Source organism: Danio rerio, chromosome 25, assembly GCF_052040795.2.
Source record: "Danio rerio strain M-AB ecotype USA chromosome 25, GRCz13ab, whole genome shotgun sequence".
NCBI classification, from domain to species: Eukaryota; Metazoa; Chordata; class Actinopteri; order Cypriniformes; family Danionidae; genus Danio; species Danio rerio.
In genome coordinates, this window is record NC_141045.1 from 24,566,356 (window position 1) to 24,593,499 (window position 27,144).

Genomic DNA, 27,144 nt, shown 5'->3' on the forward strand with positions numbered 1-27,144 from the left:
TTCTCTTGATTGTTCCTCTTTTTTTACAATTTCTATTTAATAATTTTCTATAACAAAAAATTTGGGTGTACTTGTTTTTGGACTGTTATCATAAGTTATTTTGTTAGATAAGAGTTCATACAGTCATGGAAAACTTGGAAAAGTCATGGAATTTCGACATGGCATTTTCCAGGCCTGGAAAAGGTTTGGAAAAACAGAAAAACCCACAAAGTTTTGGAAAAGTCATGAAAAACAGTTATCTGTATAATTAAATATAGGTTATTTACTTCTTTAATGTCCTTGGCCAATCACATACTCTCACATTATTAGTGCAGTGTAAGTATTTTACATTTAGTATTTTTTACGATATGCTGTAATAAATTTGAACGTGCATTGTTTTTCTTTTACCACGCATATGTAGACATTGCATAAAACATTAGGTCATGAAAATTTACTTGAAAGTCTAAGAAAAATCATGGAAAAGTCATGAAATTTTAGTAGTAAGAATGTGTATGAACCCTGATATAAGCTCCAGATTTGGCTTCAGTACTGAATAATCTAATGTAGATGAAAATATTAAATAGTATAGCATCCTATTAAAAATAAGAATTTAAAAGAGAGATTTGTGAGGGGTGTACTTATGCTGAGCACTGTATATATATTTGGGCACTACTTTCAATGCAAAACAGAATTTCAAATGTAAAAATGTAAAAATGTTTTGTTTGCATATCAAGAAATATTAAGAAAATTGTAACTTTATTTTTCATCAAAATGTCCCTGCAGCCTCTGTAACGACACACTCTTCTTCAACTCAAACATCGACTTTTCCAAGTGAGTAATTTAATTATGGACTACTCTGTAAACATTTGAATAAATAGTTGATAATTAATGATTCAAGTTAATTAGAGGTGCTGGAATGATGTTTATTCTATAGGACTATCACACTGTTGTAGTTGTAATAGATGTCATCACATGAATGAAGATGACTTCAATGTTATTGTACTTAAAAAAAATAAAAATAAAAAATCTATATATTTCAGTAACGTCTGCCAGTACAAGCTCTTCTACAAATGAGACTCACACAACACCTACAAGTAAGCAAAGTACAGTTTGCTATATTTGGAAAGTTTTACCATTGTATAGGTATATTGTAATAATAGGTCAGTTGGTTAGATAAAATCAATTTCTGAATATCATCAGAATCAGAAATGTCAATTAAATAAATGTTTACAATTATGTGTTTCATCATATATATATTTTTTTTTACCAGGATAAAATAACTTTAAATTAAAATTAACAGTTAGTTAACAGTTAAAATAACTAAATTTTCATGTATTCATTTATTTTTGGTTGGTAAATCATTGCAAACTAAAGAAAAAAGCCACATTTTGTAGAGGAAGCTAACATGCTAACTGGTTTTACCTTAGCACACCATCAGAATGCAAAAATATATGAGGATACTTAGTTTTGCTTTAAGAGTTTTAGTGTTATCTTTAATGCATTTTATGTTTTTCAGCACTCTCTACCAGTGCAAGCACTCCAATAACATCCCATACAAGTAATGTATTATTATGTGCAGGTCCCTAAATATTTTATACAGATGGTTTTATCGTTATATTGTAGATATATTGTAAAAATCAACATTTTAATATTCTAAGTATTAAGCATCAGCACATGAGAACCTTTGTAAAACTATTAAGAAATCTTAATAAATGTTTGACTCTTGTTATGTTTTTTTTTTTTTTTTTTTTTTTTTATCAAAATGTCCCAGCAGCCACTGACTCTTCTTCAACTGGATCTCAAACATCCACTCCTTCAAGTGAATATTTTTCTCCATGGATTATTTTGTAAACATTTTAATTAAAAATATATATATATTAGAAGTTATACAATGGCTGTCACACTTGCTCCTCATTAGTTTTATCATTCCAAAAACATGTGTCCAGTTGCATTAGATTTTATAGCTTAAAAAAGGTGATAGAGAAGCTAAAATGCTGATGATTGTTTTTAATCTTAGCACAATGCCTAAGTACACAAGTATTTGAGAATAACATTTTACTCATTCTTTGTTTTGTTTATTTTATTTTTAAGTAATTTTCTGCTTTTTGGAAAAGCCACCTTTATTCATAGCAATAATTGCTGTATGATCATTTAGAAAACTTATCTGAATTGATATATTATTTTATTAAAATTTCTTGCAATAGATAATTTGATTTCATTTTTTCCCCTCTAAAATAAAAGCCACTGTCACGACACATACTTCTTCAACTGAGTCTCCAACTTCAACTTCTTCAAGTGAGTATTTGTATTCATGGACTACTGTAAAAAGATAAAGGGTCCTATCATACATCCAGTGCAATGAGGCACAAGACGTGTTTGGTGTGATTTGTTGCTATTTTCAGACCAGCACAACCCTAATTTTCCCATTTTGCACCAAGGTTTTTAAATATCAAATCCATTTGCACCACGTTTTTGGACTCATGGGTGTGCCAGGGTAAAATAGAGGTGTGTTGAGGCGCATTGTTGGCGTAGCTATTTTGAAGAACCGAAATATACTGCGCCATTGACCATGTAAAAGCATGTCTAAAATCTAGTGCAGAGCGCATTAGTTATGCATCTATGTGGGTTTAAACGCCTATACATTGCTTAATACACACAGAATGTACAGCAATACACAAATATCTTTACATATGAAAAAAATTAAAGGTTCAAAATGTTATTATTGTCTACATAAATATAAAAACTACTGCCTCCATGCCTTATGTAGGAGGGCTTTTTTACAGTTTATTCAATTTGCATTTGTATAATGTTATTATTATTAGCAGTATTATTTCATATATGCATATTTACATTTGTTTTAATAAAAACAAGTTTATATTTGTCCACCTGTCAGGTTTTGGAGATATATGCTTCACTATATTATGGGTGTAACCAGGGGTATGAAACTTACAACATAGGTGTGGGTCAACATGCAGGTTTATTAGAATGGTCAGGCAAGCTGTGTGTATGCAATCAGTCAGGATCAGGAACCGGTTGTATGTGTATTGCATGACTGAATGTGTAGTCCATTTCAAGCAGATCTGTAGTCCTATGTGTGTGTGAGTGTTTACCAGCAATCTCTGGTGGTTAGATTGCTGGTGATCATGACAATAGGGCACAAGAATAGGACGTGTTTGGATACAACTTTTTGACCACAGTTTGTTATTATTGTTCATTTATTTGTTTGCTGGAAATTAAAACTGACTTTAGAAATTCAGTTTAACAAACATTTAAATATGTAGGCTAATGGATGTCTTCAGTGGAGTGCATACAACAACATTTCCTTATCTACAAAAGTAAAGAAGTAAAGAGTAAAAGTAAAGAGACAGTAAAGAGGCCGCATAGAGGAGGCTCGTTCTTTATTCAATGCCTGCATATTGTCTGTTTAACTGTTGTCTTGATAGTGAAGGATTCAGTTCTTCCACTTACAAAGTCCACCATGTACATAGCAAATGCGCCATGCGCTTTAGGTAAAAGAGCCCTTAAATTGTGAAAAAAAACTGATCTTTTTGTTTTTTAAAAAGCATGGGTTCTTTTAGGTGTACTATAAATAATAACAAATGATTATTTGTGTAATTACTTATCGTCAAACACAGAATTTAAATCTATGCAAAAATGTTGTTGTAAACATGTCTATTGCTTTACTGTGTGAATTTTTGGTCATGGAGTGACTTGTTAGAGAAGCTAAAATGCTAACTATTTTTATCTTAGTACAATACTTAAGTACAACAGTAAATCAGACTAACAGAATAACATTTTTAATATCTTACTTAAGTTCACCTAGCTCAATTAGGGGTTTTAATTCTATGAACTAAGTTCTAATAGTTCAACGTAGGCTTATTTTTTTTTAGAAATCGCAGAGCTGATTCATTTAATTACATACATTTCCTACATTTACATTAATTAAAAAAATATTAAATAGTATGAATAATACTTATTCTATAAAAAATTTTTTAATACATAATTTGATTTCATTATTTTCTTTATTAAACTTTCCCTGCAGCCACTGCCACAACACACTCTTCTACATCTGTATCTCAAACATTTCAGAAGCTTGTAAACATTTTAACTGATAATTACAGATTAATGTTAATGTGGTACTGATAACTTAATTTGGTGTAATAAAAAATTGATAACAAGTGTAGTGTTCCTTACACAGCTAGTTGTTCAGTTTTACACGTCCCAACAACCGTTTTTAGTGAACAAGATGAACAAGCACTTTATGATAAACTGACAAACTATATTTAGCTTGTGTGTTCATCACCTAAGGTAATGTGATTTTTTTTCAAGTGCATTTTGAAATATAACCTAAGAACAAATATTGTTCTATTGTCAAGCTTGACCAATTATGCCTTTTAATCACTTGTTTTCTTCCATCCTCAAATTTCCTAAAAAACTACTTTTGAACTCCTCCTAGGTCATTGCTTCATTCTTCCCAAAATTACACAGCGTTTTTATTCAGAGAACGTTCGAGGTTACTAAAGTAACCCTTCGTTCCCCGAGGAGGGGAACGGAAGCACTATAAGTGGATTTGATTGTAAAATCCACGCATTGGGAGGTTCGGTTCAGAAGCTACTCGTCTGAAAGAGTATTGAACGGGCCAATTAAGAATGAATTGGCAGCGCAAGCCTGCGCAGGTGAGCGGCATAAGCAATCAACTGAGTATATAAGCTCACCTGGCGCCAGCAGACGCTATCCTTTTTAAGCTGAAGAGACTTTCAACAGCTAAGGGACAGTCATTATGGCGACGGAGTATAGTGCTTCCGTTCCCCTCCTCGGGGAACGAAGGGTTACTTTAGTAACCTCGAACGTTCCCCTTCGGGGGGAACTTCAGCACTATAAGTGGATTTGATTGTAAAATCCACGCATTGGGAGCCCATTGAAAGCGCCATAATGACTGCACCTTACCAACACCCCCGATGAGGAGATAGTCAAGCAAGCGTGACGCACCCACATCATGGGGGGCGCGGTCCTCCAACGTGTCCATGGCCCTAATTTATCCTACTTCAACAGAAGTTTTACGGATTTATATATATTTTTTGGGAAGTCGTGAGCATCTAGATAATTCTAGGAAAATACGACAGTACGTTGGGAAGCGTGCAATCCCGATAGGGAGGACGCTGCGGAGGCCATCTGTTACCCAAGGGGGGATAGATGGCAGAATTTACATATGGACTAGCCCTAAAAAGGGGGAGTACGCATAGCAAAAGAGTGGTTAGCGGGGAGGGAAGACACGGGTCCGCCCAGGGGGGGGACTTAACCGTGGCGGAATAAGCATATGGGATCGCCTAGTGGGGATCACGCATAGCAGGCACCTTTACCCAAAACGCGGGCTGACCAGCGGGCAGACCTACAACGTAGTGGGCCAGCAAGTGACTCCTCCGCTGAGTCAGTGCTGGGGGCCACGGACGAATCTGCAGGGCTCACCTGACGGGGAACTTTACTGACAGATAAAAAGGCGCACGTATCTCCGTGTTAGGGAAAATGGCGCAGCAAGCGTGTTTCAACACCCTACCGAATTGTTTCCTCAATCACCAAGGGTTACCTAATACCCTTGAGGAAACCGGCTCCACTCGCAGATTGTAAAACCTTGCAAATGTGTTGGGTGTCACCCAGCCCGCAGCTCTACAGATGTCTGTTAGAGGGGCGCCGCGTGCGCGCGCTCGAGAGGATGCGAAGCTCCGAGTGGAGTGCGCACGCGCTCTCGGGGGACGCGGCTCATCTCGGCTCTGATAGTGAAAGAAAGGCATCCACAATCTAGTGGGAACTTATTTCGGTACGGCACTTCCCTGCTGCCGACCGCTATAACAGACGAAGAGCTGCTCAGATGATCTAAACTCTGAGTGCGGTCCGGATAATACGCAAAACGCGAACTGGACAATAAAGAAGGGCTGGGTCTGCCTCCTCCGAGGGCAGCGCTTGCAGGCTCACTACCTCGTATTAAAACGGAGTGGTAGGAACCTTGGGCACATATCGCGGGCGGGGTCTCAGGACGTGAGAGAAGCCAGCCCAATTACAGGCACGAGTCACTGACCGAAAAATGCCTCCGGGTCCCCGACCCTCTAATCGATATCAACGCGACCAGCAGAGCTGTCTTCAGGGACAGAAAGATACTGAGTCGAGGATCGAAGGGATCTGACGCGGCTTGTGTAGCGAGGGCGAGATCCTAAGAGGGCATGAGAGGGGGCGGGGTGGATTAATTCGCTTAACGCCCCTGAGGAACCGGATGATGAGGTTATGCGTTCCCACGGTGCCGCCAGCCACCGCGTTATGAGAGCGGAGATGGCAGCCACGTAACCTTGAGTGTGGAGGGCGACAGCCTGCTCTCCAACTTCTCTCGGCGTAAAGAAAGCACAACGCTGATCTGGCAAATTACGGGGGTCTTCTCAGCGAGAGACACACCATTCAGTGAATAGACTCCACGTCAGGGCATAGGCGCGCTCGGGGAGGGGGCTCTAGCCCGAGTGACGGTATTAGCCACCGCAATGGGAGGTTACCTAAGTCTTCCTCGCGTCTAAAAATCTCTTCAAAGATCGGCGAGGGTGCCAGGTGGTGCCCTGTCCCTGAGAGAGTAGGTGCTCTCTCGAAGGGACTGCCAGGGGAGGGCTATCGCGAGGGAGAGCTCTGACATCCAGGTCCGGTTGAGCCAGAGGGGCGCAACCAGCAACCTGTTCCTCGTCCTCCCTGACCTTGCACAGTAACTGCGCGAGCAGGCTCACTGGGGGAAACGCGTATTTGCGCGTGCCCCGAGGCCAGCTGTAAGCCAGTGCATCCGTGCCGAGAGCACTCGGTCAGGGAAAGAACAACTGGCAATGAGCGATCTCGGGGGAAGCAACAGATCGATCTGGGCTTCCCCGAATCGCGCCCATATCAGCTGAACAGACTCGGGGTGGAGTCTCCATTCTCCAGGACGCAAGGCTGCCGTGCGAGCGCATCGGCTGCACGGTTGAGCTTGCCTGAATATGAATGGCGTGCAGCGATTTCAGCCGCGGATGACTCCAGAGGAGCAGATGGCGGGCGAGCTGAGACATGCGGCGAGAGCGCATACCCCCTATACGGCTGATATACGCCACCGCCGCCGTACTGTCCGTCCTGACCAGCACGTGTTGCCGCTCCAGCACCGGAAAAAAAACGGTGGAGAGCGAGGAACACTGCCAACAGCTCCAGGCGATATGCCAATGCAACTGGGTACCTTTCCACATGTCCGCAGCCGCATACCCGCAACGCACAGCCCCCCAGCCCGTGTTGGAAGCGTCTGCTGAAACGACAACAAGACTGGACGCCTGTTCTAGAGACACCCAGGCCTGTAGGAACGAGGGGTCGCTCCAAGGGCTGAGGGCGCGGCGACACAGCGCAGTAACAGAGACTCGGTGTGCGCGCGCGTGCCATGCGCGTCTGGGGACTCGATGGTGATCAGCCAGTGCTGAAGTGGTCTCATATAGAATAATCCGAGCGGCATGAAGCGGCTGCGGATGCCATATGCCCCAGGAGCCTCTGAAATAGTTTCAGTGGGACCACTGTTTTACTGTCGAGCTCTCTCAGACAGTACAGCATCAGCTGAGCGCGCTCTCCAGAGAGGCGCGCTGCCATGGTGACCGAGTCCAGCTCCAGCCCGAGAGAAGAGATCCTCTGCACGGGGGCGAGTTTGCTCTTTTCTCGGTTGACCTGAAACCCCCACAGGTGGAAGTGCCAGAGCACTTTGTCTCTGTGCATAATCAACTGCTCCGAGAGAGGGCAAAATTCAGCCAGTCGTAAAGAAATCGAGTATGCAGATGCCCGCGAGCCGAAGGGGCGCTGAGGCACCCTCCGCGGGCTTGGTGAGGACCCGCGGAGACAGAGAGAGCCCGAAGGGGAGGGCTTTGTATTGCCAAGCTCGACCTTCAAACGCAAACCGCAGAAACTGTCGGTGGCGAGGAAGAGTGGAGACATGGAAATACGCGTCCATCAGGTCTAATGCTGCAGACCAACCCAGAGGACGAACGCACTGGAGGATGCGCTTCTGCGTGAGCATTCTGAACGGCAGCTTGTGCAGGCAGCGGTTCAAAACGCGCAGATCTAGGATTGGCCGTGACCCACCGCTCTTTTTGGGCACGATGAAGTGTGGGCTGTAAAACCCGCTCTCCATCTCGGCTGGAGGGAGCGGCTCGATTGCATCCTTCGCCAGGAGGACAGCAATCTCCTCTCGCAAGACAGGGGCGGACAGGGGGCTGACCCTGGTGAATACACACCCGTGACTTGGGGGGCCGTTTCGCGAACTGAATCGCATAGCCGAGTCTGATTGTGCGTATGAGCCACCGCGAAGAGCTGGCCCGCGCTAACCAGGCAGGCAGAGCTCTCGCTAATGGACTCATCGCTACAATCGCTGACGTACCAGCAGTGGGGTCACTGATCCGGGAAGCTCGCGGGTCCCACGGAAAAGCTGGAGGTGAGATATTTGCTCTCACTCCAAACCCGAGCTCCGGAGGGGAGGCTCGAGGGGTGGGAGAAAGGAGACCGTCCTCCCAGCGCTCGTGAGCCACTGGCGAAACGCACCGAATCTGCAAGCTAGAAAGCATAGCGTCCCAGACTGGCAGATTTCGGGCTGTCACATCTGGGGAAGTGAAAAGTGCCCTTTCATAATGTTTTCATGGCAGTAAAAAGTGCCGTTGGAAATGGGGCCCCGCCCTCCAGCGGGGAAAGAGCAAGTTCCCTCTTCTCTAGATGGCCTGTCCCAGGGGCGCTTCGCGGTCCGTTGCCGGACTTAGCGGCGTTCTGGGCAGGGGGGCTGCCTGCTTCCGAGGTGCCCGACGCGCTCGCTTCGCCGGAGGCGTGTGCGGGGGCTGAGCAGCTCTCGTAGGCGGGCGCCTTCGGCGAGGAGCAGGTATGAATGGCACGGCGAGCGGAGCGGGCTACGGACCGCCGATAAGACATCACCCACCAACTGCTCTCTCACCGCCTTGAATTCCTGGGTGAATTCACAGACAGTGTCGCCGAACCTGGCTGGGGATATGGGGAAGTCAAGAAAGCGGACTTTGTCGACTTTGCGCATATCAGCCAGGGGTGGCGCTCCTGGACCACTAATGTGGACATCGTCCTCCCCAACGCACACGCAGCGGACTCAGTAGTCCGAAGAGCTAAGTCGGCGGCGGTGCGAAGCTCGTAAGCCTGGGTTGGACCCACCCTCGTGCAGCTCGGCCAGCGCCTGCGCTTGGTAGCGCTGGTAGGTGGCTATCGCATGCAAGGCGGAAGCAGCCTGGCCCGCAGCTATGTAAGCTCTAGCTCCGAGGGAGGTAGATAACTTACAGGCTTTGGATGGGAGACGAGGCGGACCCCGCCAAGAAGAGGCGCCGCGCGGATTTACCGCCATCGCGCACTCAACCTGAGGAATCGCCACATACGCCCTGGCTGTTTCACCGTCAAGAGTGGTTAGGGTGGAGGAACACCCAGCACGAGCAGAAAAAAAAAAAGTGCTTTACAAGACCGCGTGAGCCTACTGTGCACCTCCGGGAAGAAGGGAACGCCCCTCTAGTCGGTCCGGCCGCGGAGCTGGGGGATAAACCATCTCCAACCCACGGCCGAAGCAGCCCGGGAAAGCACGGCTAACATGTCCGTTTCAGGATCCATAGTGACAGCGCTCACCAGCCCGAAGGGGGCGAGCGGGTCTGGATCATCATCGGACAATGAAAGCCCACCCTCCGATGCCGCGGTGGACATCTGGTCTCCGGTGTCATCGGGCGTAAGGGCTACCATCTGTTAGACGGATCGCTTCCCCCGCCCGAAGCTTGGATGGAGCGCTTAGAGGAGCGGGAGGTCCGCGGGCCCGTGGGCGACGGATTATCTCTCGCTGAAACCCTCAGATCTGCCCGAGTGCCCGCTGCAGAGCAGGGGACAACTGGGGTGGTTCGCCCTTTTGCAAAGGCTAACCGCGATCTTGCGCAACAGTCATGGCATCGCAATGACGACATGAACTGCCCGCGAGCAGCGCATTAACATGCTGGACCCCCAGACATGCAACGCAGTGCCCGCGCCCATCATCCGAGGACAGGAAACCACCGCATCCAGAAACGCACAGTCGGAGCGCCGTCCTGATAAGGACGTGCTGCACGACTGTGTTGCTCTTTCTGTGAAGTTTGCAACTTTATACGCACCGCTCTGGAGGACCGGACCCAAAGAACGCCAGGCAAGGGAGAAACCCAGCTCGACCGTCTGCCACTGCGTGTACACACTCTGGACCGGGAGAATGCTCTCGTTCGCTCAGAATCGCTGGTCACAGCAGGAGGAACCCTCATCGACTCGATCAGAAAGTCTCTGAAGCGAAAAGGATAGCGTCTGCTGGCGCCAGGTGAGCTTATATACTCAGTTGATTGCTTATGCCGCTCACCTGCGCAGGCTTGCGCTGCCAATTCATTCTTAATTGGCCCGTTCAATACTCTTTCAGACGAGTAGCTTCTGAACCGAACCTCCCAATGCGTGGATTTTACAATCAAATCCACTTATAGTGCTGAAGTTCCCCCCGAAGGGGAACTTGCTGTTAACTGTTAGATTAATGTGTAATTATTTTGACAGACCTTGTGAAACAGCACTTCATTGCATTTAAAATGTTATTTTAAGCTATGAATTATTATTTAAAAATATACTTCTTGTATTTTTTCTATTTTTTGTACACTTCAGCATCTCATACCAGTACAGGCTCGTCAACTACTTCTCAAACAACAGCCTATTCAAGTAAGTAATATGAGTAATATGTATGAGTTGTCTAAACATTTTATGAAGGAGTTTTACTATTTCTATATTACAACCCCAAATCAAAAAAAGTTGGGACAGTATGGAAAACACAAATAATAATAAAAAAAACAAAGAAGTGATTTCTAAATTGACTTGTATTTCATGGCAGAAAATATGTTTATGTTTTGAAAATAAACACATATTCCAATTTTGGTTCTTAAAACACATTAAAAAAAAAATTGGAACAGTTAAGCAGTTACCACTTTGTGAAAAAAAAAGTTCCATTCCTCTTCACAACACTTAAAAGATGTTTAGAAATTGAAGACACCAAACGATGAAGTGTTTTAGGTGTCATTTTGTCCCATTCTTCCTGCAAACAAGTCTTAAGTTGGGCAACAGTACAGGGTCTTCGTTGTCACACTTTATGCTTCAAAACCCACCACACAATTTCTATTGGAGACAGGTCAGGACTGCAGGCAGACCAGTCAAGTACCTGCATCCTCTTCCTCCACAGCCAGTACTTTGTAATGTGTGCAGAATAGCGTTTTGCCTTGTCTTGCTGACATATGCATCAGCGTCCTAAGAAAAGATGTTTTCTTGACTGCACAACCCCATACCATGACAGACCCTGGCTTTTGAACTTGTTGCTGGTAACAGTCTGGATGATCTTTTTTTTCTTTGGTTGAAAACACACAGCATCCAATTTCTCCCCAAAATACATGAAATACTGATTCATTTAACCACAATAACTTTGCACTTTGTAATGTTCTACCCGTCACTAGCCCTGAAAAGTTGACGATGCTTCTAAACGCTGTTAACCAAGGGCATCCTCTTGGCACATTATAGTTTTAACTGCCATTTGTGATGTAACTACGTATTGTGGTACTTGACAAAGGTTAGTCCTAAGGTACTTGACATAGTAGTCCTGAGCCCATGTGGTGATATTGCTAATAGATTATTGACAATTCTCGATGCAGTGCAGCCTGAGGGATTGGAGGTTTTAGTTTCTCAGCTTAGGATCGCGCCTTTGTCCTTTATGCTCTGAAATTCCTATAGATTACTTGAGATGTTTAATGATGTTATCCAGTGTTGAAAATGAAATATCCAGTTTCCTATCTTTCTTTTAGGGATATTGTTTTTAAACATTTTAATATTTTTCTCACATTTTTGTTGGCAAACTGGTGATCCATGGCCCATCTTTGCTCCTAAAGGACTAGACCTTTCTTGCATGCTGCTTTTGTACCAAATCATAATTACAATCACCAGTTGACATCACCTGTTTTGTGTTCATATTGTCTGCAATGAAATGCCAGTCAAATCAAATTTTAAAATCACTACTTTCTTTTTTTTATTTGCCTTTTCCATATTGTATTAACTTTTTCTGATTTGGGGTTGTAATAAATAATCTACTTTGTTTATTACAAATCACCTACTAACCTTTCTTTTTTAAGAATTGTGTTGTACGGTAAAAATGCTTTTGAAAACTTAAATTTCTATTCTATTAAGTTAATCTTTTTCTTCTTTGTTAAAAATCACACAGGCACTGACACGACAGACTACACTTCAACTGACTCTCAAACATCAACTCCAACATCAAGTAAGCATTTTTATGAGTGGAATATTGTGTGAACAGTTCGATTGAAAATTATAATTAAAGGTCCAAGCGGTAAAGTTGTTGGACCCTTATTGTGTTTGTACTTAGTCACAAAAAAAAGTACATGACTAAAAAACAAGAAAAATAAAACTTTTACCAATCTTTACTCGTTTTCACAAAATTTTTATTAGAAAAAGCTATTTTTTTACACAGTTTACGGTTAAAGTTATGTGTTATTCCATTATTACTTATTTAATGTAGAAATTGTCATTTTAAGTATTATTTTCTGTCTCTTTCTACCTAAATATTTCAGCATCCCATACCATTACAAGTTCTCATACAACTCAATCAACAGGACCTACATGTGAGTAATTTATATATACATTTATACAACAGCTCTGTCTGGTTTTCGAATCTGATTTGTCTGATAGGAGTGTGATATTCTGCAACACCTGAACTCCTACAGCCTCCTCACCCTTTTGTATTACTTTGCCCATATAGAGTGACAGCAGATCAATAGACTCACTACAGTTTGGCAAATATTGCAGCTGTTGGGCAACATCATGTACTTTTGAGACTTTTTAAGCAAGAATGTTGTTAAGATTGCAACTTTGCAGTTTATTTATGAGGGTAGTGCCTATTTTAAAATGGCGACATAAACCACATAATAAGCCCTTAGAGGAGAAAACCTAATGTAATTTTAAAGTTGATCAAATCATTATAAAATTTGTAAGTTATTTCCTAAGTCGATCTCTCTCTTTATTATGTTGCAGTGCTGTATTTATACCATAGTAACTGTAGTATATTAAGTGTGAAATGGGACTCTTATCAGGAATGCATATATTTTGTGTAGGCCACTCTTTGTATAACCCTGAATAACTTTTTGGTTGGCCATCTGTTTGTTTCTAATGAGTCTCCTGTTTTCATTACTGCAGACTAGTTCAGTAAAAAAAAAGAAGAAATGCCCGCACGTTTTTAGCGTTTTCCTTATCGCAAACACAACAGTAATCTGGTGTTGTTTGCGCTGCTCTGGCTTTTTCAGGGTTAATTATTGTGATATCCCAATTGCAACAGAGAAATACGGGGAGATTTCTCTGTAGACTGATGGCATTTTTATGCTGTTCAGCCTTATAATCTTAAAATTTGAGCAAAATTACCTGCTTTGTCATCACTTTAATGTTAGAAATGATGCTAGAGAATCATTTAAATACTAATTTTAAAGTGACAATTGTGAAGTAGCAATGGTGTTAACACTATTTTAATGGTCCATTTGAGTATTAGTAGACTCACTGCTTAAAATTTGTTGATACTGCTCCTTCAACAGAAACTTAACTGACTGTAAAAAAACTTTGCAAGTAGATGTCAACTTACACTAACCACAATCTAACAGTCTACATATAATCTAATGAGAATTAGTCAGCATGTAGATGCAATGCAACTTAAATTCAACAAAGAGACCAGCAAAATAAAGTTTGACTGCAACATTTTCTGCTGTTCTGACGTCAGCTGCATATGTGAATGAATGGCGAAAGAAAGTAGTTCCTCGTACAAAAGTTTTGGTATTTCAGTGTTAATTTAGAATTTATAATAATTGCTGTTTCAGGTATTTCAAATCACTCCCAAAGTATAAAGCACCTTCTGTAATATAAAAAATATTTAGTTTACAGTTCTGTCTAATGTTTATATTATATATTAAGTGTATTTAAATGAACATTCAATTTCATTGTATGCCGTAATGTTTTTTACAAGCATGTTAAGAAATATTAAGAAAATTTTAATTATATTGCTTGATCTAAAATGTGCCACCAGCCACTGAAACAACAGACTCTTCAACCCAAACATCAGGCTCAACCCAAACATCAGGTTCAACCCAAACATCAGGCTCAACTCAAACATCAGGCTCAACCCAAACATCAAGCTCAACCCAAACATCAGGCTCAACTCAAACATCAGGCTCAACCCAAACATCAAGCTCAACCCAAACATCAAGCTCAACCCAAACATCAGGCTCAACCCAAACATCAGGCTCAATTCAAACATCAGGTTCAGCTCAAACATCAGGCTCAACTCAAACATCAGGTTCAACTCAAACATCAGGCTCAACTCAAACATCAGGCTCAACTCAAACATCAGGCTCAACTCAAACATCAGGTTCAACTCAAACATCAGTGTCTTCGAGTAAGTGTTTATATCAATGTATTACATAAAATTACCATTAGATACCTGGAACTTAAAGAAATCGGATGGATAGATGAATGGATGGATGGATGGATGGATGGATGGATGGATTCTGATACTGTTTCTGTTATCATATGAAGAAATTTTTAGAAACTTGCGATTCTATGTCTTTAATTTTCAAATTTCCCAGCAGCCACTGCCACAACATACACTCCTCCAATGCCATCATCTGCTTCTTCAAGTGAGTATTTTTATTTTCTGAATATTGTGTGACCATTTTAATTGTACATTTATTTATTTATTTATTTATTTATTTATTTAGGTTTTAATGCCATATCAGCAGCATTGGCTATATTCATGGCAAAAACATCTACTAATAAATATACAATATATAATCATGACATCAAATTAGTTTCTTAACAAACATACGTTGTAAAAAAAACAACAAAAAGTATACAAGTAGCAACAACACTGAAAAGAGTCATATAAAATCTTTTAGTTTGATTAAAGATAAATATTCTAAAAATGCTCCAGAAGGCACCTTTTCAAACATTTCACTCAAAATATTTCCTGAACAAAAACGTTCTCTAGTATAATTTAAAAAAGCATATTCTAATAAAATATTTTTTATCGTCAAAATATTCTTACACAAGTCACAAATAGGTTTTTCTTCCCCTTTCAATAAATATGCGTGTGTAAGTCTTGAGTGTCTGATTCTGCATCTCGTACAACCTGGTCAAGTCTATTTTCAAAACGGCAATTATTTCTTTCATTTACAAATCGATTCACTTCATGCAATTTGTTAATTTTTATATGGACAATTGTAATTAAATGTTTAATGGAGGTGCTGGAAAATCCTGTTTTGTTTGTCTCATTATTGTACAATCACTGTTATTGCATTAAAGAAAGGCTAATATTACAGTGATCAATGCACAATATGCACATTTATTTAAGGTGCCGTGCTTTGTTTTTGTTTGCATTGTTATCATGCACAATTATAATAAACTCTGATTATTAAACATCTTTGGGCTTTAGTAAGTTTAATAAAGCTCATAAAGTAAACATGCACAAAAAATGTTCTGCGTTTTTTAATTTCCACAAAATGAAAATAGTTTTTTAACTGACAGACCATTTTCACCAATTTGTTCTTTTAAACATTTAAATATGACTTAATTGTTTTCTATTTTTGGCGTAATTGCATATTTCAGCTTTTTGCAATATAGTGTGTGTGTGTGCGTGTGTCAGCTTTTAAATACAATGCAGAATTTTATTATGTGAAAGTGTAAGAATGTGAAGAAATATTCAGAATCTTGTGATTCTATTTGTTAATTCTTCAAAATGTCCCAGCAGCCACTTTCACAACACACACTCCTTCAACTGTGTCTACAACATCAGCTTCTACAAGTGAGTATTTTTATTCTGCCAATATTATGTAAAACAATTGCTGTGATGCTGTTGATCCTATTTTGATTTCTCAATACTTTTACAATATCAGACTTTTCACTAAATGAATATCATGCGCAAAAGAAATTACCACAAAAACACAAAGCAATTTATATAAAAAATTAAAAAAGATTATGTCAAATTAATCTTAAGTGACTGGTCACTTTTTATATGATTAACATAACAAAATACAAGAAAACTAAAGTGGTGTTAATATTGTCCAGATGTGCTTTAAAAGGGGAATATAGGGAAATTGTGAACTCGATTTATCCTAGTATAGTGTCAAAGTTAGGAGTACTTATCTGAACTATTTCTGTGAACTAATGTGGCTACTTTTGACAAATTCAGGTAAACTGTTTTATAGTATTATATACATCTTTCTAATAGCTGCGACTTATCAAATTATAGTGATAAACCCTTAATGACTTAAATAGAATATATTGTTGCAATTGTGTACTGCGTTTATCATCAGTCAAACAATAGCTATTTCTCCATCCACCTATTTTTATAAGCATTTTGGATATGCGCTGAAAAAAGGTTGATGAAAATCATCAATTTTGAAAATGCGCATAAAAAACATGCGTGCATAACTGAGTAGGATAAACTTTTCATTCGATAAGAAAAAAAAAACGCATAAACTACAATAGAAACACTTTTACCTCACAAGTTCCAGTATGTGCATTAAAAAAAGTTGTGATTTTGTTGAAGAGATCATGTGATGATAAAAACTTGTTATTGGACAAACCAGCAGGCTGAGCTGTTGTTTTGGTTGTTCTAAAATACCAATTTTAGTGTTATTATATTATTAATTACCTCCAGAACTGTCAAGACCTTCTGTGCTCCATGTCTGAGGCCTTCAAACGCCACCACACGTTCATTGCGTGTCCAACGCAATCTCACGCCAATTCCTAACTTTTTGATTTAGTGGCTAACTCGAATGAATTTGTACGATCTAATTTGTACAATTTAGTACGATTTGCTCATCCCCCAGTGACGGTTAGGGTTAGGGGTGGGGTTGGGTGCCATGCCTTCTTTTTAAAATCGTACATTTTTTTATAAACTCTGATTATTAAACATCTTTGAGCTTTAGTAAGTTTAATAAAGCTCATAAAGTAAACAACATTCACAAAACTTTACTTCTCTGATAAATAAAATGTGCTGCGTTTTTTTAATTTCCACAAAATGAAAATAGTTTTTTAACTGACAGACCATTTTCACCAATGTGTTCTTTTTAAACATTTAAATATGACTTAATTGTTTTCTATTTTTAGCGTAATTGCATATTTCAGCTTTTTGCAATATAGTGTGTGTGTGCGTGTGTCACCTTTTAAATACAATGCAGAATTTTATTATGTGAAAGTGTAAGAATGTGAAGAAATATTCAGAATCTTGTGATTCTATTTGTTAATTCTTCAAAATGTCCCAGCAGCCACTTCCACAACACACACTCCTACAACTGTGTCTACAACATCAGCTTCTACAAGTGAGTATTTTTATTCTGCCAATATTATGTAAAACAATTGTCGTGGTGCTGTTGATCCTATTTTTATTTCTCAATACTTTTACAATATCAGACTTTACACTAAATGAATATCATGGCCAAAAGGAATTACCACAAAAACACAAAGCAATTTTTATAAAAATCATGTAAAAATAAGTATGTAATGCTATCTGTCAAATTAATCTTAAATGACTGGTCACTGTTTGATTGATTAACATAACAAAATACAAGAAAACTAAAGTGGTGTTAATATTGTCCAGATGCGCTTTAAAAGGGGAATATAGGGAAATTGCAAACTCTATTTATCCTAGTATAGTGTCAAAGTTATGAGTACTTATCTGAACTATTTTCATACGACATTTTCATACGACTGAACTCAGGCTGGCGTGTCTGCATTGTCTACTAAGGCACAAGTCATTTATTAAATGAAGATTCACGCAGCTTCTCCTACCGCAACAAATTCCGTTTTTACTTTTAATATTTGACGGCCAGATAATCAGAAAGTGACAATTTTGTTCTCTTTGACTCATTGGATGAAAACGCAGCTTTATTCTCACAACTTTTTTTGCGATACTAAAATATTATTTTAATATTAAATTAAATTATAATATTAAATATTAAAGCTAACTTCTGTCTGCATTCTGCTCTGCTACGGCAATAACTAGATTCAAAAACATAGCTTCTGCTACTCCATGAGTTTTGCTTGTGGATTTATCCTGTGAAAAGGAGTGCAGTACATGCAATAAATTACATATATCAGTTTAAAGGTCTGTTCTGGCACTGCATAATAGTTTTGTGGTCTATTAAAATTTTGTCAAGGTGTCGTCAATGCTGTATTTTGTCACCTCTTATTCACAAAATAACATTTTATTTTTATACATTAAAAGTGTCACTGCTAGTTTTCCTTTTTGTTTTTCTGTCTTAAACATTGGAAGATGCCAAATGTGCACCACTAATGTCTGTTTTAACACTAAAAAATGCTTGTTACTATTTGTCTTGTTTCTAGTCCAAAATATAAAAAAATTCTTAGAGCAAGAAGCATTTACTAGACAAGCAAAACGTATCATCCTTCTTTAAGAAATGTACATTCACTGGCCACTTTATTAGGTACAGTCCTAACTAGTACCGTGTTGGACCCACTTTTGCCTTCAGAACTGTCTTAATCATTCATGGCATAGAATCAACAAGGTATTGGAAATATTTCTCAGAGATTTTGGTCCATATTGACATGAAAGTATCACAGTTGCTGCAGATTTGTCGGCTACACATTCATGGTGTGAATCTTTCATTGAACCACTCTATTGGATTGCGATCTGTAGACTGTGGAGGCCATTTGAGTACATTGTCATGATCAAGGAACCAGTCTGAGATGTATGACATGGCGTGTTCTCCTGCTGGAAGTAGCCATCAGAAGATGGGTACACTGTGGTCATAAAGGGATGAACATGGTCAGCAACAAAACTCAGGTAGGCTGTGGTATTGATACGATGCTCAATTGGTACTAATGGGCCCAAAGTGTGCCAAGAAAATACCCCCTACACCATTACAGCACCACCACCAGCCTGAACTTGATACAAGGCAGGAGGGATCCATGCTTTCATGTTGTGTCACGCAAATTCTGACCCTATTATTCGAATGTTGCAGCAGAAATCGAGACTCATCAGACCAGGCAACATTTTTCCAATCTTCTATTGTCCAATTTTGGTGAGCCTGTGCAAATTATGTTCTCAGTTTCCTGTTCTTAGCTGACAGGAGTGGCACCCTGTGTGGTCTTCTGCTGCTGTATCCCATCCATCTCAAGGTTGAACATGTTGTGCGTTCAGAGATGCTCTTCTGCATACCTCGGTTTTAACGAGTGGTTATTTGAGTTTCTGTTGCCTTTCTATCAGCTCGAACCTGTCTGGTCATTCTCCTCTGACATCAACAAGGAATTTGCACCCACAGGCACAGACACATATTTTCTCTTTTTCGGGCCACTTTCTGTAAACCCTAGACATGGTTGTGTGTGAAAATCCCAGTTGATCAGCAGTTTCTGAAATACTCAGACCAGTCTGTCTGGCACCAACAACCATCCCACGTTCAAAGTCACATAAATTACCTTTTTTACCCATTCTGATGCTCAATTTGAACTTCAGCAGATCATTTTGACCATGTATACATGCCTAAATGCATTAAGTTGCTGCCATGTGATTGGCTTATTAGAAATTTGCGTTAACATAAGTTGGACAGTTGTACCTAATAAAATGGCCAGTGAGTGTATGTCAGAATTACGTTTTTCTCTAAAACAAGCAAAATAATCTATCAATGGGCTGAGCAAAATAATATTTTATCAGCTGGAAAAACTTGATTATTTTGCTTGTTTTAAGGAAAAGCTCTTACTTTTTTTTGGCTTTCCTCATGCTTCTTCATTTAATTATTATTTTTTTTTTTAGATATTTGGACTAGAAACAAAGTAAGAAAAGCGTGTTTTTGCAGAGTAGGAGTGATTATATTAAATTATTATGCATTTTAAATTTTAACTTTGGGAGCCCGAAGGCAAAAAATAAAAATAAATTCTTGAGTCAAGTGCAGCAAATATGTCTCTTCTTTAAGAAAACAGCATTGGAAAAAAAAGCTTCACAATTTTTACAATTATTTAAATGCATAATTTGCATTTCAAACTACTTTTGTACTCAGTGCAGTTAGTCATACCTTCTATTATCAAACCTGCGATAAGTCAGTGCATATTACTGACATTATTTCTGTTTTTTTAAAATAGCACCCTTAAAATAACACCCTGTACCAGTACATCTTCTTCAACCCAAACTCAAACAACAGCAAAAGCTATATATATATATATATATATATATATATATATATGTGTGTGTTTTACATTTGTGTCAACATTTCTTGAGTGCAGCATTCTATTTTATGCACAAATGTCTTTAAATTGTCAACAAATGCTATAAAATTATGATCTTGTTGTTTACGAACTGAACAGCCGCTGCCACTACAGACTCTAATCAAACATCTCCAACAACAACACCAAGTGAGTATTTTAAATCTTTACTGTTTTTTCTGCCCTGGGCATATTTACAGACATTAAATTGGTACACACCAATTTTATTATTAATACTGGGTCGCTGGTTCAAGCCTCGGCTCAGTTGGCGTTTCTGTGTGAAGTTTGCATGTTCTCCTTATGTTCGCGTGGGTTTCCTCCGGGTGCTCCGGTTTCCCCCACAGTCCAAAGACATGCGGTACAGGTGAATTGGGTAGGCAAAATTGTCCGTAGTGTGTGTGTAAATGTGTGTGTGGATGTTTCCCAAGGATAAGTTGCAGCTGGAAGGGCATCCGCTGCATAAAGGCTTGCTGGATGGGTTGGCGGTTCATTCCACTGTGGAGACCCTGGATTAGTAAAGGGACTTAGCCGACAAGAAAAATTTATATATATATATATATATATATATATATATATATATATATATATATATATATATATATATATATATATATATATATATATATATATATATATATATATATATATACAGTTAAAGTCAGAATTATTAGCCTCCCTTTAATTTTTTTAATATTTCCCAAAGGATGTTTAACAGAGCAAGGAAATTTTCACAGTATGTCTGATAATATTTTTTTCTTCTTGAGAAAGTCTTGTTTGTTTTATTTCGGCTAGAATAAAAGCAGTTTTTTTTTTAACACCATTTTAAGGACAAAATTATTAGCCCCTTTAAGCTAACTTTTTTTCCGATAGTCTTCAGAACAAACCATCATTATACAATTACTTGCCTAATTACTCTAACCTGCCCAGTAACCTAATTAACCTCGTTAAGCCTTTAAATGTCACTTTAAGTTCTATAGAAGTGTCTTGAAAAATATCTAGTAAAATATTATTTACTGTCATCATGGCAAAGATAAAATAAATCAGAGATTAGAGATGAGTTATTAAAACTATCATGATTAGAAACGTGTTGAAAAAAATCTTCTCTCTGTTAAACAGAAATTGGGGAAAAAAATAAACAGGGGGGCTAATAATTCGGACTTCAACTATATATATATATATATATATATATATATATATAGCACCCAAGCTGACAAAAAAAAAAAAAAAAAAACACAGAACGGAAACAAATGGTTAGACTTTAAGTAAAAAGGTATTAAAAAAAGATTTTTATGTGAATTCATTGTTCACATCAAGACTTTTTTGATTTGATTTTCTAGTGAGAAGTTGAGAAGTTAGAATCAAAGTGAACAAATATTCCCCTAGTTGCCACCAGAGCTCTTTCAGAAGTCTGTCTAAGCTCCTGTATGTTTAGGTAATACTAGTTATAAAAAAAAAAAAAAATTCTAAACTTAAACGCGTCATGGCATTTATATATTGGCGCTTTCTGATAATTTGAAGTGCTTTTGTATCCTCACAGGTAAGTTGCTTTGTAAAAAAGCACCTGCTAAATAAATTATTATTCAAGAGTTCACACTTAGCTAATGATTGATTATAAAGCATGTTTGGCATGCTGTCCCGGGAGAGAGCACTTAGCTCATAAGATTGTCGAGCCCGGGGCTCCCTCCCGTTTGCAAGGCAAGAGGGGAGTTTGAGCTCAGCTAGGTCCGAGAACTCCCCTGCTGTAGAAGCTTATGAAGAGATAGTGATTGCTCTTAAGACATAACTACTTACTAGGAGCATGTCTATGGTGCTGATTTGGATTAGTCCATTAACTTAAGTTGCATGTTTTTGGACCGTGAGAGAAAACCAAGGAACCTGAAGAAAACCCATGTGAGCACGAGGAGAACGTGTAAACACCACACAGAAATGCCGGCTCGCTTGGTAAGGACTAGAACGACTGACATTCTTGCTGTAAGGCAACAGAGCTAACCACTATGCCACCCATCTAGGAAAGGAGGAGTAGGGGTGGAAAGTGGGATTCTTCAAAACGGAAATGGCTGTGATATGGAACTTGGGGTATTTACAGTGGCCAAGAATCGTCTGATTGGTGAATCATAAATTGAATAATGCGGGACTGGCCGCAAGCAATCATAAGCACGTGCTCCTCTCGAAATTAGCTTAGAGATAAACTTCACTAATCCAAAGTTTTTAATTTGGTCCCTGCTGTTCTAATTCGGACTCCATTTCCAAAAACTCTTGTGCTTGACATTAAAATCCCCTTGCTGGTGTTTGATCCCACTTGAGCTTTACAGTGTGTTACTTCCAATAAAGCTGCACATAGAACCCAACTCATGTTTACTTCCCTGTCAGTCTGTTGCTTGTTAATTTAGATAACAAACTGCATTTATTTCTGCACGTGTCCTGTATGTTTATTTATTATTATTAATATGTTTTAAAATACACATTCATGATTTGTTTTTCTCTCTATCACACAGAGCCAGATCTGAACTGGAAGTTTACAGTCTCTGATATCACTACATCATCTGTAAACTTGACATGGCAAGCGATAGATAAAGATACAGCTTACTATAAACTTAACTGGACTGATGGTGGAACACAGCGAAATGGGACAAATACAACTGCCCTTTTCTATTGGGTCACTAATCTGGCTGCTGGAGTCAATTACACATTTTGCATCACTGCCGTAAATCAACTCTCAGTAGAAAGTGATCCTGTCTGCATCTCAAGTTTTACAAGTATGTAAAATAGCATGCTTTGTAATTATGAATCTAACTTACTGTATAAATGCTGTTGAATGTTTCCCTGTCCCCAAGTCCATGCACTGTATAGTTGACTCAACTCAAAATAATAAGGCAATTTGCTGCATAACTTTGAGTTGACTCAACTTTCAAACCAAGTTGTTGACTCAACTCAAAATTTTTCATTAAGATTTAAAGCTTCTATTGCTAGTTTGTTTGCTATTTCATTTCCTCAAATTCCCATATGAGATGTTAGCTAATAGAATTGCAGATCTGTAGTTTTGGTTTAGTAATACTGTATACACTCACCGGCCACTTTTTTAGGTACACCTTACTAGTAATGGGTTGGACCCCCCTTTTGCCTTCAAAACTGCCTTAATCCTTCGTGGCATAGATTCAACAAGTAACTGAAAATATTCTTTAGAGATTTTGATCCAGGTTGACATGATAGCATCTAACAGTTGCTGCAGATTTGTCGCTGCACATCCATGACACACGACCATGACCATGACCACGTCCCAAAGGTGCTCTAATAGATTGAATAAATTCGTATTCTTTATTCCTTATAGGATAATGGTGCTCTAATAGATTGAGGTCTTATGACTGTGGAGGCCATTTAAGTACAGTGATTTCATTGTCATGTTCAAGAAACTAGTCTGATATGATTTACACTTTATGACATGACGCGTTATTCTGCTGGAAGTAGCCATCAGAAGATGGGTACACTGTGGTCATAAAGAGATGGACATGGTTAGCAATAATACTCAGGTAGGCTGTCGTGTTGACACAATGCTCAATTTAATAATGGATCCATGCTTTCATGTTGTTGATGCCAAATTCTGACCCTACCATTTGAATGCCACAGCAGAAATCCATGCAACATTTTTCCAATCTTTTATTGAGCAATTTTGGTCAGCCTGTGCAAATTGTAGCCTCAGTTTCCTGTTGTTGACTGAAAGGAGTGGCACCCGGTGTGGTCCTCTGCTGCTGTAGCCCATCCGCCTCATAGTTGGATGTGTTGTGCGCTCCTCGGTTGTAACGAGTGGTTATTTGAGTTACTGTTGCCTTTATATCAGCTAGAGGCCAGTCTGGCCATTGTCTTCTAACCTCAGGCATCAACAAGGCATTTGCGCCCACACAACTGCCAATCACTGGATATTTTCTCTTTTTCGAACCATTCTCTGTAAAGCATAGAGATGGTTGTGAGTGAAAATCCCCATAGTTGAGCAGTTTATGAAATACTCAGACCAGCCCGTCGGGCACCAACAACCATGCTATGTTCAAAGTCACTTAAATCACCTTTCTTCCCCATTCTGATGCTCGGTTTGAACTGCAGCAGATTGTCTTGACCATGTCTACACGCCTAAGTGCATTGCGTTGCTGCCATGTGATTGGCTGAGAAATTTTCATTAAAGAGCAGTTGGACAGGTGAACCTAATAAAGTGGCCAGTGAGTGTATATCTCCAATAAAATGCCATATCTGTTATTTTTACACACATCACACATGCGCTAACTTCATTTTCAACTTCTATTAATGTCAACTTGCATTTTTTTAAGTCTGTTCAACAATCCTACCTTAGTTGACCCAACAATTGTTCAAACAACTTATTTATTCTAGTCCATATGGCTTTGTCATGTTTTTTTTTTTCGTCCAGCTACTATAACTAACAAATACTCATTTAGCCAACATTTAGCAAGTGCAATCACTCATTCATTTGTCATTTTTCTTTTACACTTCTTTCTCTACTTGAAGCTCTTGTTATGAATGATATATTAAATAATTGTTTGACTATGAAAATAACACTGTGATAAAAAAATATTTGACGTATTATCAGAAAAGTGGCTAATTCATACAAATTCATTTGGTTCCATTTACATGAAAACATGCTATTTGTAAAAGGAACTGTTCCCCCTAGAACCCTTGAGAGATGAGCCAATCATAGAAAAATATATGAATGAGATTGTACAATTTTTTACAAATTAGCCATTAAATCAAAAATTCTATGTACTGCTATGATAAATGCAGTCTGTTTAACACCGATAATAATTAAGCCCAATCCTGAGGATGATAAATGAATGTGTAAAAAAACACAACTTTTTTATGTCTACAGAGATAAAGAAAAATATATGGTATAACAGTATTTCAAAAATAAAATGTACACTTCCTAAAAGCACAAGAACTGTTTCATACAAGAAAATGACTGAGGTCTTATGTTCATATACTTTCAAACCTCTGACCTTTATAATAGAAAGCAAAATTAGACATTAGGATCTGCATTTATGCATAAGGATGCTGCTCCAAACTTCCGGTTCACAGCTTGATGTGTTAAAAGAATATCACATTTGCAAAGCTTTGAAATAGTACAATTTCTGCTATGAAACTTTATGCGTGCACAGTCTGATAGATCACCTAATCTACTCCTCTATCTCTAACTATTTGGCGGAGGAGATCGGTTGCTGTCGCCTCAGCAGCCAATGAGCTTGCTTCTTAGCATTTTAAATGCTGTGTCGTTCTACGCTGCTATGCTGCAGTGTGTTTAAATCTGCTATGCGCCTTATATATACAGTTGAAGTCAGAATTATCAGCCCCCTGTTTATTTTTTTCCCAACTTCTGTTTAACAAAGAGAAGTTTTTAACCCATTTCTAAACATAATAGTTTCAATAACTCATTTCTAATAACTGATTTATTTGTTCTATCATGATGACAGTAAACAATATTTGAATAGATATTTTTTCAAGACACTTCTATTCAGCCTTAAGTGACATTTAAGGCTTAACCAGGTTAATTAAGTTAACTTGGCAGGTTAGGGTAATTAGGCAAGTTATTGTATAACGATGGTTTGTTCTGGAGACTATCAAAACATATATAGCTTAAAGGGGCCTATAATTATGACCTTAAAATGGTTCATAAAAAAATTCAATTGATTTTATTCTAGCTGAAATAAAATAAAGACTTTCTCCAGAAGAAAAAATATTATCAGACATACTGTGAAAATTTCCTTGCTCTGTTAAACATCATTTAAAAAAAAAAGAAAAAATAATCCAAAGGGATCTAATAATTCTGACTTCAACTGTATATTATGTTTGCAGCAGCAATATGTTATATTCTCAGATGGGATGTCTGTGAATATACATACAGTAGCAGGTCATACTCTGCCATAATGATCAAAGCTGCAGGAGAAGCAGCAGCAGCATAGCAGATCTATTCTGCCAAGACCTAAGGCATCAACATTGGCATATACATACTCAATCCCGAGAGTGGTCGTGACAGAAATAGTTTATCTAATTTTTTTTTGCTAAGGTCTGTTAACTAATATTGCTGTTGACCAATCCCACCTACTGGATTGATTATGTGAAACATGCAAGGAATTAGGAGAATGTTTCTCTCGCACTTGAAGTACATCTGACAGAAATGTCAACGGCTCTAACACACCGTTCAAAATCAAAGTTATGCATCACACAAACTAGGGTTGGGCGAAGTCGACCATCGTCGTCATGGGCGGAGGTGAATTAATTATTTAAGAATAATTAATTAATTTATATGGATTTAATTATTTGTAGCCTACCCTTTAAACTACCTGACCCGCATGGTCTTTGTTTTACCCATAAACAAATCATAAATAAATAAAGATAAGTTGCACACAAATTACCAACTGTTAATCACTTTTTTCCGCTGGAGGTTGGTCGGTAAAAAAGGTGCACAACCAACAGTTTCTGAGGTTTTCACTAAAATTAACAAGTACAATTGTGAAAGTGAAAGACTGAAGCGGTGTACTGACGCTGAAACGGTATCTGATAGATTCAAAAGAGTGAAGAGTCGTTAGATAGAGACAAAATGAATTAAATATCATGTATAACAACTATAGTATCCAGCGGTACACCCTTGATAAACTGTGCACTGCTCTCTGGAGCTCAGGCGAGTGCATGACAGTGTGTGTGGCTGTCCCTGTGTGTGTGTGCGTGGTCACGTGATGTGCATTTTTAGCGGATCGAGGGTTGTTCAGAAATGCTTGGTGAAAAACGATGTGGATGTGGATTATTTTCAATTTAAAATGGCATTTTAAAACT

General features: G+C 39.0%; 2 protein-coding genes across 51 annotated transcripts in view; one reads left to right on the forward strand and one right to left on the reverse strand.

Annotated features, from left to right (window-relative positions):
- ptprjb.1 (protein tyrosine phosphatase receptor type Jb, tandem duplicate 1) overlaps positions 1-27,144 on the forward strand; it is a 227,501-nt gene that overhangs the window by 182,106 nt on the left and 18,251 nt on the right. For 11 of the 50 annotated variants that reach the window (XM_087312310.1, XM_087312286.1, XM_087312301.1 and 8 more), the window contains 14 exons: positions 763-810; positions 1,020-1,073; positions 1,496-1,537; positions 1,754-1,798; positions 2,221-2,274; positions 10,669-10,722; positions 12,263-12,319; positions 12,630-12,680; positions 14,126-14,494; positions 14,688-14,735; positions 15,845-15,898; positions 17,367-17,420; positions 20,419-20,466; positions 22,812-23,072. In XM_087312310.1, the coding sequence (XP_087168436.1) occupies positions 763-810; positions 1,020-1,073; positions 1,496-1,537; positions 1,754-1,798; positions 2,221-2,274; positions 10,669-10,722; positions 12,263-12,319; positions 12,630-12,680; positions 14,126-14,494; positions 14,688-14,735; positions 15,845-15,898; positions 17,367-17,420; positions 20,419-20,466; positions 22,812-23,072 (1,239 nt within the window). Of the gene's footprint in view, positions 1-762; positions 811-1,019; positions 1,074-1,495; positions 1,538-1,750; positions 1,799-2,220; positions 2,275-10,668; positions 10,723-12,262; positions 12,320-12,629; positions 12,681-14,125; positions 14,495-14,684; positions 14,736-15,841; positions 15,899-17,363; positions 17,421-20,418; positions 20,467-22,811; positions 23,073-27,144 lie in introns of all 50 variants that reach the window. The other 39 variants (XM_087312284.1, XM_087312287.1, XM_087312295.1 and 36 more) reach the window with 16 other exon arrangements.
- Positions 1-27,144, reverse strand: part of LOC147830877 (uncharacterized) — a 187,132-nt gene that overhangs the window by 9,773 nt on the left and 150,215 nt on the right. The window contains exon 5 of the mRNA XM_087312377.1: positions 10,458-10,525. The gene's annotated coding sequence lies outside the window, so the exon portion shown is untranslated. The remainder of the gene's footprint in view (positions 1-10,457; positions 10,526-27,144) is intronic.